Source organism: Armigeres subalbatus, unplaced genomic scaffold, assembly GCF_024139115.2.
Source record: "Armigeres subalbatus isolate Guangzhou_Male unplaced genomic scaffold, GZ_Asu_2 Contig395, whole genome shotgun sequence".
Taxonomy (NCBI): Eukaryota; Metazoa; Arthropoda; class Insecta; order Diptera; family Culicidae; genus Armigeres; species Armigeres subalbatus.
Window position 1 is genome coordinate 413,117 of NW_026943146.1, and position 14,154 is coordinate 427,270.

Sequence of the window (14,154 nt, forward strand, 5' to 3'; positions counted from 1 at the left end):
CCTGTGCCATGGTTTCCTATTGAAAATTGACCAGATCGGACTATGGACTCCGAGGTTATGGCCAAAATACTAATTTCAGCACCTGCATGGGAAAATCACTTTTCTGGCACTTATGCACATCCGATTGGCTTGCAAAAAGTTGCGTTCAGCAGAAAATTTTACAATGCAAATAAACAAATATGAAAAATAAGAGCTATCCACCTATTAGTGTTATATTAGACTTTTCTTATATATTTCTCACCCCTTTTGAACGAACGATAAAGGCACCATCATCGCTTGGTAGATTAATCTTGTTTTTTTTTCTATAAATAGGTCGTTCATTCTAAACTTTATATCTACAACCTACAAGGTTTGATATAACCATGAAAATGTCCTCTCCTACGGGTTCGCAGGGCACCTCATAGGTTCCAAGAGCAGACAATGTCACTAATCGACTCCAAGCGCGTGACCATCTGTTTGGTAGAAAATAACAAAGAAAGAGCCGCCGCACGGCATATTTTGGTGTTAAAATGGAAATGTACTCTTCTACGGGTTCCCGGGGGGCACCTCATAGGTTCTAAGGGTGGACAATATGTCAATAATCGATTTCGAGGGCACCTATTTGGAGGAAAATCACGACGAAAGAGCGCATGACGTTTGGTGGGAAAACAGACCGAAAGAGCCGCCACACGGCTTATATTGGTGTAAAGATGGAAATGTCCCCTTCTATAATGATCTATTTTGTGGAAAATCATGACGAAAGAGCTGTCGCACGACATATTTTAATGTTGAAATGAAAATGTCCCCTTTTACGGGCTCCCCAGGGGCACCTCATAGGCTCCAAGAGTGGCCAATGTGGTCAATTATCGATTTCAGCGCATAATAATCAATTTTGTGGAAAATTATGACGATAGAGCCGCCGCACGGCATATTTTGGTGTTAAAACGGAAATGTCCCCTCCTGCGGGTTCCTCGGGAGCACCTTGTATGTACCAGGAGCGGCCACTTTCGTCGAAAGCCCTTTCATGGACCATACATTACCGTTTTAAGAGAATTTATGAAGAATTAGCGATCGAAAGGCATATATGGAGCGATTTTTATGCTACCCTTATATGACCGCCAAGGTCCCCGAGGAAGTCGTTTCCCGATGGCCGTTGTCTCCAAAACCAGCATATCACCACATAGCATCAACTTCCCTGGGTTCTTTCACAAATAACTTAACGCTAAATTTGATGATTTTGGATCCCACCCTCCGCCACGTACAGTTTTTATATGGAAGGTTTGCATGGATCGTAACACTTGGCTTGACCCCCTCCCTCTCCTTACAGCGTTACGTAATTTGTGAAAGGCCCCCCTAGGCACAAAGGTATCATCGTGTTAGCTTCATGATACACGAATGTGAAAATGGTAACCTAGCTCAGAAACCTCGCAGTTAATAACTGTGAAAGAGCTTAACGAATACTAAGCTGCGAGGCGGCAATGTCCCAGTGGGCTAATATATTAGAAGAAGAAAAATGATTGTTGAGATGTTTATTTTCATAAAGACAAATCTAGCGCTTTATAGATTAATATAATGGATGTGATAAACCGAAAAAAAACATTCAAGTTAAATTTTCAATCAATTAAGATTTATTTGTGAAATATCATCTATTCTTCCATTTTATGGATGTCAGTATTTGTAGGTAAAACAATTACACAGCATTCATTGCTGACAACACTAAAACCATACATCAAGAAGCATCCATAATTCAGGAATTCATAATTTCCAATATGCCTCACTTCGGACACCGATAGTGGATTAATGAATACATAAATAAATAAATTACACTCAATCCTCTATTTACAACATCAGCGTGAAATAACAATTAGTCTACACAGAAAAATGGCACCGAAATAAACACTAGTCCGTAAACATTGCTATCACTTGTTGTATTTTTTTTTACTTTCGCATGTCCCGTTCCAATTAATATTAATATTCAAATTTGCAGTGCCATCCAATTTATATGCATGGAAAATTATGAAAAATATAACTCTATAGATATGCATCGTGCTACTGTAAATGTTTTTGGTTTGGGTGGGATGAGTATTCAGTGATTTCCATTTGATAGCAAATGTGCGGCAATACAGAATGGGAGAAAACCTATTCCTATACAGATATAGCCCACCAACAAAACCGATTCACATTTACAACGTTGTCATTGTCTTTATCATCCGTTTTGTGTGCCGTTAATAATCTGATTGCCATTATCCGTACCTACGAATTTAACATCGTCGCGGTAATTGATTTCTCCGCCCAGCGATCATCATCGTCGTTTGGCACAGAGAAAGCGCGACCCAACAAGCAAATAAACGAGTAACGTGCTGGGAGCGAATTAAATTTTATTTCAGTTGTTTTATGTCTTTTTTCCATTTTATCGGCACTATGGGTTAGAACATGTAAATTGGCTAATAAAGGGCCACAGTTCTGCATTTCCAAGCAGCTGATAATGATTTTACTGTGAAATTTGGCAAATGTTATCATTGACCTTATTGGCTCGTTCAGATGGATAATTTTGACCATCTCTGTTCATTCCCAATGTTCACTTTGGCGCAGGAAATAAAGCAGACTGTATTATAATGTTGCAAATCGTACAAAGTAGCGATATACATCACAAGGCTAATAACAATTATAAAACAATAAAGGCTTTCGATGGTTCGGTTTGTGGTCTGTGCGTCTCGGTGCGGTTATCGGCGTCAACCGACTAAGGAATTGTCGTGCCGCAGAATGGAAAATCAATTTCTTTTACAATGTTGAAATTAGAAAAGTCCACTGGCTTATAAAAGCTCTCGATCGTCGAACGTTGTTCCCAAGCGAAATACAGATACCATCAAGGATACCATCATTTTATTTTCGGCATACTGTTTTGAGCTACAACCTGTCAAACTCCATTTTACTTATGTTCTTGGAAAAATACGAAAAATGCACGTTGTGGATAGTTGATTTTTGGTTGTGTTGAATATTTAGTAAACACGTTAAACAATCAACAAAAACATGAAAACGTGTTGCCTAATTTTATTTTATTAGAATTGCCATTTCCTCGTTCCAAGCCATAGTGCACGAATCGGAATTGCTTATTAATCCTAACTTCCTTGGTGTCTCCGCAGTAAACTTAAAACAGTCAACGTGTATAATGGATGTCTTCATTAAAATTTGATTGATCCAGCCTACGTGGAACGTCTACGATTATCATCTAAGTATAAGTCGGTTTGTTTCATTGATATATGTATGTCTCCCCAGGGTAGCATTCAGGGAAATAGAAACCACTCCAGATCCAGAGATCCGTGCCAAGGATTGCAAACACCGCCTACCGGCGTGAGTTAATTTTCCCGCTTGAAGATGCCTTTGGCATCGCTTCGCACGTTCACCGCATCCGGATTGACACAGGTGGGAATGGCGTTGGACCATTTGCCATTTTTCAAACACTTGAGCATCTTGGCACCCCGCAGTTCCAGGCCGTTATCACACGTGAATGTAATGCTCTCGCCTATTGAGTAGTAGAACTTGACGGAAGACATTCGGCCGCTGATTGCCGTGCCAGGGTACGAGCACGCCTGCACACCTGTAACGAGATAAAAAGTAATGTTGTGAGTCAGCTATTAAACCGGAGAAATATGTACATAGGTTGGTTGTGATTGCGCTTTGACTATCTTCCCGTGCGAAACCTTCAACGACGGAGATAGTTAATCAAATCGTTTTATGATGTAGGTACTGCTTCTCTTTGTATTGCCAGTAGAAAGGAATATACAGTAGTACGAGTTTTTGTCGCATTGTTAAATTGTTATTTATCCTTTTTTCCTTTACCATTTTCCGTTTTCCTTTTTATGTATTTTTCTTTTTTTGCCTATTGGATTCTTGAACGCTTTCCCGCCGACGACTTTTTTCAAAGATTTCAAAAGGAAGGAATCACTTTTTAGAACAAAAGTAATTTGGCTTCGCTAAAATTAGTGGAAATGAAAAAAAAAGTTTGTGAATATAAAACAATAGTTCCTTGATCGTTTTCAATAGTTTAACTATTTGCTGGCAGCTTCTGATTTTTTAGAATTAAAAGGTAAGTTGCACATTAGTAATTATATTACCAAAATGTCCAAGTAAAAAGAGGAATAATAATATAGAAAATTAGTCATGACTTAAAATAAATTTAAAAATTTAGTAGAACAACGACTTTTGAGAGAAACAATGTTTTTAAGCACTTTCAAGCTTGAAAATTACTTTAAAATGGTCAAACCATTAACGAAACGAGTCGCATTGCTCATAAGACTTTTAGAGCACACCAAAAGATATCATTTAGATGATGTTGCGATGCTTTCCGGCGTTTGTATGTCTTGTTAGATTTTTTTGAAACTTGACAATAGCCCGAAAACACTAAATGGACTTGAGCCACTTCGAAATTTCATCCAAATTTGCTGAAAATTTGAATGAAGGCTTATTTGTGATTCTTGGCTGACCAGTAAATATTTGATACTTTTTGAAAACATGAAGAGGTCTAATGCGCATGAGCCACCGAACACTAGATAGACAAATTATCTCTTTCGCAACGCTTAAAACACGCACTGTGGTCGCTTGCTTGATGGCTACTCAGAAGAGATTCAACAGCAATTGCAAAAACAGTGCATATTGTGCACCGTTTACAATATAAAATAATTTGATAGCGTCGGCAAATGAGAGTTTAAAGTACTGGAGTAGCAAGTTTTATGTCGTTCAGGTGGACTGTAAAAGTTAAGGCTCAAGACTCCGTAACTCTGTTTTGAAAATTAATGTCGTTATTGCTTGTTAGTATTGGTGAGGTAACTTGTACGAAAAAGTGACAAAAATTTGAGGTGGGTGGAAATGGGGTGGTAAAAGCTTGTCAGCTGCTACATAATGTTGCCAGATGCAACAAAATGTTCATTTTTGAGCATTTATGAAATATTTATTAAATTGATACTTATTTTAAATTTCTTCGTACACTACTGGGCTTTCAACATATGTACAGTGTTGGGGAAAGTACAGTAAAACACTTTGATTCTCCGAATATTTACATTTTATCCGGTAAAATTTCGTGCACTGAGCAGTCGAGCGCACTGAGACAGTTTCCCAAATAAATGTAAGACGAAATTAAGTCTTTTTTATTCTTCATCCGCAGACTGTTTGTTTGCTGCTGCGTGAGTCTCGTGCCATCCACCCACACTTTCTTGTGCGCAGTGCAAATAGAACAGAATCGAGTTGAATTAGGCTGTGGCACTAAGCCTTGAAAGAGTGCTAGCCACAGATACTGATTTATTGGTTCTAATCTGTAAAATGAGTAAGGAATAACGAAATGTATATTTGCCACCAAAACCGGCTATACGTTGAGAAAATATTCTACGAAAACATTGATTGTTGGGGGAGAAAATAGTAAAAGTATGTGCTGTCGTCTGCTTGGTCGTGGCTGCTGCTGCGGCTGCCGTAGTTTTGTTTTTTTGACTGCATGGTAGGATGAATGGTACGGTAAAATTAAATGTCAACCATTCTCCACCCTGCCAACAGAAGCTTGCATAATTTTTTTTTTTTTTCTGGTTGATTTGATTAATTTGACAAACCGCAGTAATTATTTGATCAAATAAATCTGGCAACGATGAAATGATGATTCTTTTCTTGTATATGCATAAAGTTGTTTGCGTGTCGACTAGCATATTCGATGTATTGTTTTGATATTTCTAAGTTGCTTTGCCGAGATTTTGAGCGCACTATTTCACCTAATGCGGTAGTGAATTTGGGTGTTCCGAATTTTGCAACATTCACAATAGGGGAAGAGGCCCCAAAACGCCCCCAAAACTGTTTTCAGGTCATGATATTAAGGGTCTGTCTCATTTGGAGAATTAATCTCAAGTTAAACTTAAAAGTGACATTTCAATAATTATCAAATAACCCTGCTCGCAGAGCAAGATTACTTTTGACAGATATCGAATCATTTTGCATCGATGTCTTATTGGAATTGTTGGGCAGCACCAGCCATTCTTATTACCGGGTTATTTGCTAATTTTCGAACTGTCACTTTTAAGTTTAATTCTCCAAATGAGACAGAACCTAAATGCTAGCTTTCTACTACCTCTTTTACAATAATATATTTTACAAAATAAAACTTTTGATTAAGTTCAAAATCCGTCCAAGCGACAAAATTGCCAGCGTTGGAAAGATTGGAGATAATAATAAGCTTAACAAAAAAACATTTCACGTATCCTCACGCTATTATTACTTCTATTTTAATGTAGTGACGTTGGGGCCTTCCTCAGCCGTGTGGTAAGATGCGCGGCTACAAAGTAAGACCTTGCTGGTTTCTGGGTTCGAATTTCGGTCTTGTTTAGAAAAATTTCGAGTTGGAAATTTTCTCAACTTCCTTGGGGATAAACGTATCATTGTATCAACGTGAATAAAATAAAAACTTCAACCAAAAAAAATGAAATTTTCCATATAAAATTGGGAAATTGCTAATAAAGAAATCAGGGTAAAAACAATATATAGGGGAGAGTGTTCCCAAACCGACCCCCGGCCTATCTCATAGATGGCGCTTTCGGTGAATATGCCTGTATTGTCAGTAGAACACTGCCGCAGCACTACTAATTTGGACGTAGGCTGCCATCTTCCAAGGTTGCGTTTTTCGGAGTTTTTGAGCCATATTGTGTTTTGACGACGCCATATTGTGTTTGAATTGATTTTTTGGCTGCAGGAGATATCGGTAAAATATTTTCAGTGTTATTGCTATTGGTCTTAGCTATGTTGCACGTACTTAGATTAGGTCGTATGGAGTGGTATTCTTGAACGGCGCGTTCAGAGAAAAAAGTCGGGGTGGTTCGAAACCGACCGGCAAGTAGTGGTACGAAACCGACCCTCCATTTTATTGCACTCTACTTTTTACTGCATGATTTTAAAGGGGGAAAGAGAATGGACGAAATTCTAAATGATTTAATGATATATTAGGGAACACCCACAAATTACGTAACCTTTAGAGGGGGGAGGGGTTCCTTGATGTGTGACATCCCATACAAATTTTCAGATGTTTCATACAAAAAGTGTGACATAGGAGGAATGGGGTGTTGAAAATGACCGATTTTTGCGTTACGTAGTTTATGGATCTTCCCTTATTTGCCGAGTTGGGACAAAACGAAGAAAGAGAATTTTTATTTAGCTAGGGTAAGACGGTATAATAGCCCTCCCCCCTAAGGGGCGGGTTGCATTGCTCGTCTCGTTTACTCTGGTTGGCCCCTATTAGGCAATACTTGCCCCTTAAAGGCAATACTTAAATGACTTATTACTTTTCAACACAATTTAATATTGTTTCAAATTGTGTTTATTTCATATAGGGGGCATCGTCAATTATACCGAATTTGGATATGTGAAGAGTTCAGTGCGTGATCTCTCATGTTTCGGACAGCAGAACGATCGCGTGGTCGGACGAAATATTGTGTTCTGCATTGCGCGGCCGGTAATAAAAATAATCAGTTCAGTGCGTGATCTCTCATGTTTCGGACAGCGGAACGATCGCGCGGTCGGCCGAATTATTGTGTTCTGCATTGCGCGGCCGGTAATAAAATTAATCAGTTCAGTGCGTGGTCTCTCTTGTTTCGAAGCGGGCTTGGTAGTCATATGGCTACTGCTTCTGCCTCATACGCAGGAGGTCGTGAATTCAATCCCAGGTCCGTTCCATTCTCCTACTTTGTATCTTTCTCTTTATTTCTCATGTTCTAGCAATCGCTAGAACTGGAAATGGACTTCCATACCGTTTCCATTACTATTCCTATACCTTCAATTTGAGTATTCTAACAGTAATCTGCTAGAATTGGAAATGAACTTATAGAGCTCGTTTCCTACATCCAATTAGAAATTCCATCAGTTACCTTCTCCTATCTATCACATTGGCAGCTCGTTAACCAAGACGGACCTCTGCCTCTCCAACCTAACCCAGAAATTCCAACAAATTCCGCATGAACTCGTGGCAAGTGCAGAGGTATATTCGGCTTGCAGTGGGCGAGTGATTGCATCATCATTTCCTCCCCTTCCCTACATTGACTTGCATTCTGACGTGGCAGGCGCCAGTATGACCTAACAAATGAGATCACCAGTACTTGTACATTGAAGATGTGTGCTAGTCGCAAGCAAACATCTGTTGGTTCCCTGTGCAAGAACAGCTGATCTGGTCATAATGGAGTAGCAACTACGAGCAGTCAATCAAGCTCAAGCTCAAGCTCAAGCTATAGGGGGCATCGTCAATTATACCGTCTTACCCTACATCAGCTCTGCGAACGTAATCGTCATACGTCTAATTCACTCTTGACTAGGGGATAATGTTGGTCCCATACGCTACCCCCACAGTTATGGAATGCTTAACGACTTTCTCAACATTCAATTACTTCTAACCTTATATAAAAAGTGGCCCATTCAACAGATAGCTTTGGAAACCTCTTTATATAGCAGTCATTAGACCATGAGGAAATTAAAAACATTCTAATGAGCATTAATATTGCTTCTTGTACACATTTGTTTTTGTCAAGGTTTTTGTAAAAACTGACATACAACCAAAATGTCACTGAAAAGCAACGAAAATTGTTCTTTAGGATTTAAAAGAAAATCGTTTTGAAAGCAAATAATTAACTATGTCAGGAATAAATAAAGGATCGCTATTTGTTAAGCAATATCACATTTTTTCTTGAATATTTACATCAAAATTCAACTCAAACGACCAAATTTTTCTGGGGCTTCAAATTTTCAGTGAAAGATGGTAAAATAATTGCTTTGGCACTAACTCGCTTCTATGAACTTCTTATTTTGGTATATCTAACTTTATTTTTATATTACAAACATATTAAAAGCTCGAATGAAAGCGTAATCTGTTCTTATTTTTTTAGCGTTTTGATATGTCATTGCATGTAACACAAGCTTTTGTACATACTATTATAAAAATTCAAGTATTTTTTTCAAGAATTTTGAAAAATCGGTGATAATCGGTGATAATCAAATCCATTTCTCACATCATACTTCAAGCTTAAAGTGTTTCAGTTACTTGAATTTCATCAATAGGATGGTTTATGCTTATTAGTGTCACATGAAATGTGTCTGCCGACTAATAAGTTTTATTTCGGGATTAAAAACATTGCAAACAACCAAATAATTTTATCATAGCATTTGTGACAGCTATCTGACTATTCGACAGTTCAAACAACGAACAACGCGAATCAAATGTAAATATTTACACAGCATATTTTTTCATTCTCTAGAAGAATATCGTGTGAAAATCCAGAAATGCCTTATAGAATAGTGCAAACTATTGAAAAAGGAGAAACGTGCCTCACTGTTGTTCCCTCACAATGGGAAAAATGATGGCACCTTGTTTTGGCCTAAGAAAAGTTGTGTGGAAAATTTGGCATTGGATGAAAATTCAGTTCCGGCAGATACCAGGGAGAGTCATGATTGCGTGAAAAAAAGAGTTTCACTCACGCGCGGAAGTAGAACTGGAGATAGAGAAAATGGAAGGTGTGACGAACACGGAGACTGGCGTTGCATCATCGGTTATTCCTTCTCCACCAGCAAAAAAAAGCTAGTCTTCGGAAGCCTGTCAACGCTGCTCGAGATGTGGTAAAAGATTTGAACCACTTGGCTCCGCAACCGAGCATCATCTTGCAAGAGAAAGCGACTGGAAGTGAAGTATCTGTGGTAAGAAAAAAATACAATTTGCCCAAAATTAAATTAACACAAATGTAATGCATTTTCAGAGCCAACATCCGGAAACAAAAATATTGATGATCGACGAAGGCTCATCCGATCATATGAGCAATGTAGTGTACATCCCACAACTTAAACAACCAACGCAACGCCAGACTCGAACAACGAAGGAATTACCACCGTTCTTAATACCATACTGCTCAACCAATCCAACATTCTGGACAACCACATGAAAATGATGCAGTGGATAGCAAATATGCAGACCAAGCAGGAATACCTGATGAACGTTGCTTTGGACTGGAATTCAATCGGAGCTGCTCATAACAAACAATCGGAGATGATGTTTAAACCAATCAGCTCGTCCGACGAGCTGAACCAACTGGAGGAGGATTTGAAAGATCCAGAAGTTCTTCAAAAGTATATGACACACATAAACTTTATCTGTGGAGGGAACGGTCTTGACTGCTGTTACAAGCTCATCTATTATTTCATGACGCGTGAGTTTCTCACTGAATGTTCGTGGACTGGAAATTGTCGGGTAGAAGAAGAAAGTAAGTCAAATGATACTGCAGTTGGCGAAGTCTCCGATACTAGCAAAGTTGCACTAAAGTTTTTCAAGAGGACTCGAACTCTTTTTATGAAGCTGATACTTCTCGCTGATAAGGACTTCACCGAGATCGATTGTGATGCTTTCTTCAAACGTGTGATGAGGAATAGCAAACAGAGGTTGACGACAGTCAAAACTATGTCCAAGCACAAGAACAGACCGAAGAACTTGAAATACAACACACGAAAGATTGAACATGGAAAAGATGGCCACGGCTAACTGGATGAAGAGAACAACGACAAAGAGAATTGATATGATCAGTATGATCAATGTTATTCATTATTTTACTCTTTTTATTTCAGAGTCATTTTGATACAAAAACGTGCGTTAGAAAACGAAAGATCCACCATCCCGCCATAAGTGTACAGCCCCTTACGTAATATGTGTACGGCCCCTTATGTGTATAAGCGATTGGAGATCCACGGCCAACTAGTTGTACCTTATGTTTGATCATTTTTATCAAATTGTGCTTTGAGTTCTATTGATATGATTAAAAATGTGGCAGACGAGCGTTAGTTATACAGGATTTGTTGTACAACTGCGCGTTTTTTCTGTAAACTAAGTACAATAAACTAGCGATAGATATCCTCAGTATACATGGTGAATTTACGATACAGCTTATCTAATAGTTTATATTTTCCATGTTAGACCAATCTCCCGAAGCCCAGAGAACAGCTACAATAGAACAAAATAAGTATTTGTTAAATGCGGAATAGTTTATATTTAGCTTTAAGCTACAAACAAATTCGTGATTTAAAAAGGCTTATAAAATAGCATTTCACGGGTTTTATTGGCCACGATAAAACATTTATTAGGAGAACGAAAAAATTAAAAATAATCTAGTTTTATCATTGCTGTTATAATGATGTCTAAATGCAAATAAAATTCAAAGTATTCAAATTCCAATAGCATTTACCAGGATAGCGATAAAATCATTCAGAGCATAGGTGACTATAATAAAACTTTGTTAAAATATGTATAAAGCATTTTGGTGAAGGAAATGTTACTTGGGTACTCTAACAATCTATATCAGGCCTGCCCAATCTTTTCAAGTCACGAGACAAATTTCAGAATTAACATCTTCTGACGGGCCAAACAATATTCGGCAATTTTTTATATACTAAATACTAAAATTATGAAACATTGAGTTTTTTTTCTCATTTTTTCCTGAATGGCAAAAAAATCTTCAGAGAAGAATTAAACACGATTGAAACATAAAACATAAAATAGTTGCTTATTATTGAATATTGTTTTCGCAATTGAAATTGTTATTGCATATTGTTTTCGCAATCAGTGACCAAAATTCACAAACAGGATTCGAAGTTTTTTACTGCTTTTTTTTAATGTGCTGAGATGAGAGATGTTTTCTTTCTGGTCGTTGATGGTTGTCATTGTATTGGAGGTCGATAATCTCCATTTGAAACATTTCGGATACATTTTATTGTTCTCATCATAAAACGGTGTTGAAAAAATGGATAATGCGTAAATGTGTTCTATAAAATTAACAAGGTGAAGGAAATGTACCAGTTTTTAGCAACAAACTGTACAAACATGTTTCGCGCCAATTTCGTTTCATAAGCTTTAATGTTGGATACTAAAAGTTCGACGTGGTGATGCGTGCCTTACAGCTTTAAGTTCAAATCATTTAAATGTCTGGTAATATTTACCAGAAAAGCTAAGCCACTCTCCCATTCAGGATCTTTCAGTTCGGGCATTGGGTTTCTTTATCTTGTAAGAAATAGAGCGATTTCGTTTCGAAGAGAATAAATCCTCCCATGTCTGGTTCTACGAATTTCGCAACAATACAGCAAATATCCGTATTCTTCTTCCATTTCCGTCAAAATCATTCAGAATTGGTGGTTGTGGACCCCTCGCGTTGATAAAGTCAATTACTTCAGGAATATCAATCGTTTTCGCTCATAGATTCACCGAACCATACCACTGTGATTGCATTTTCTTTCTTAGAAATGACACAATGCCAGCGTTCTTTACCGTCATTGCCAGTGCCGGCTCCATCAGTTGTAAGGCCACCTAAGTTTTGAGAGGAGTGTCCAAGCCTCTTCATGCAGGGTTAACAGCTCCCCTCAGGTCTTTCTCGGTCGTTCCGCTCATTAGGGTCAAAACTGATAATTCCTTCTTGATTTAAAGATGATCATCAACTCCCTTGTCCCTTTATGAAGGCAGCTACCTGCACCAAGTATTCAATATCGGTATTGTCATCGATTGCGAGAGAGTAGAATTTGAACCAGGCGGCTTTTCCACGTAACGTAGTTTTCTAATCTTCTGCAAGAACTTATGCTACTGAAGGAGACTTTTTCCTAAGAGCACACGATGCCGACAATAGCCGATGTGCATCCCAAGTTCACAATCCTGGAATAGTTTCATTCATTTTGCCAAAATCTCACTAACAGCAAAACTGGCCCGTACTGCATTTTCTGGCTTCGTGTTTGTCAGAGTGAAGAGAGTTTGCTGCTTCGATAATCCACTGTTTCACAAATAATTTGAATCAATAATGGAAATTTAAATTAAATGAGCATCTTATCTTTGAAGCTTCTTTAACATTTGTTATCTTCCTAGTTCAGTGTAAATGTCGTATGGATGCTTGGTTTCGTAATGTCGTTTCAGATCATATTCCTTCAACACAGCAACACTTTCCGAAAAAAATGAGAAAACCGGCTTTCCTTTGTTGAATGTGAAAACGCGGTGTTCCACATCAACCTTTCGTTTCATTGGGTCACTCTGGTCACTCAATCCAGCCATTTCAAAATATGTAAACTATTATATTTTAATTCCAATACAAATAAAAGGAATTATTGGATACGTTAAGTTAATGGCGCGATTACCAAACTTTTTTTTATAAACCGGTGATATCTTACAGTATTTATTAATAAATTATAAAAAAGAAGCTCCTGGAGCCACATATAAAAGCTGGTGGGCCGGTTATGAAATATTTTCTACCACGGTGCGCGGGCCACAAAAAATGGAGCTGAGGGCCGCATCCGGCCCGCGGGCCGTACGTTGGGCAGCCCTGATCTATATTATACTTTTTTTTTGTTTTTGACAAAATTACCGGCGGTTTTCGGAAGCCACTTCGTAATTGTTTTAAGATTGTGCATATCATAGTTGTGTAGGTTTTCTCCGTGAATAACGCAAGCTAGCTATAAAATACATATTTCCGATATTTCTTCTTACATTTTCCATACAGATTTCGAATGAGGTCAGCATTTTTCAAAAATTGACAGATTTGGATAAAATTTTTAATGAAGTAAGAGGGCAGCCCATCAAAAACAACAGCATAAGTTATTTCCCATATTGACTGGAGCCACCCTAATACACATATTTAAAATATATATTTTTCCACTTGTATGCAGATACCTTTATTTTAGGTCGCACAACATTGTAGAGAGCAAAAATGTAACTGTCATCAGGGAAATTCATTGCTGGATGTGACAATTTCGTATAATTTATCTAATATAAGGAAGACAACTGGTAACTGATTTTTATTTTCGAGAACTGTTTGAACGAGATTAATAGTACGAAAAAAATCTCCACAAAACAAATAACGGAAATCGCTTTATTGAATTCAGAAAAGCGATAAATTAGCAAGTAAATTAGTTACAGCCCATACTTACATTTGGGTAGACCTCCTGACCATCGTCCATTATCCTGACAGGCAATTATAGGCTGACCTTGCATCATGTATTCCGGGTTGCAATTGAACTGCACAACGTCCCCAGCTCTGTAGGGAGGCGTTCCCTGTGCGTAACCATTCTGTGGAGCTCCGGGGTGGAAACACTGAACCTCTGAATAAAATAGTCATCTTGTAGTGTAAAACCCAGTCACGTCTCATACTC

General features: G+C 38.0%; 1 protein-coding gene across 1 annotated transcript in view; it reads right to left on the reverse strand.

Annotated features, from left to right (window-relative positions):
• Nucleotides 1-1,584: 1,584 nt before the first annotated feature.
• The window catches only part of LOC134204098 (uncharacterized), a 114,322-nt gene continuing 101,752 nt past the window's right edge, over nt 1,585-14,154 (reverse strand). The window contains exons 14-15 of the mRNA XM_062678925.1: nt 13,933-14,103; nt 1,585-3,577 (exon numbers count right to left, since the gene is read on the reverse strand). Of these exons, the coding sequence (XP_062534909.1) occupies nt 3,336-3,577; nt 13,933-14,103 (413 nt within the window). The 3' untranslated portion in view covers nt 1,585-3,335. The remainder of the gene's footprint in view (nt 3,578-13,932; nt 14,104-14,154) is intronic.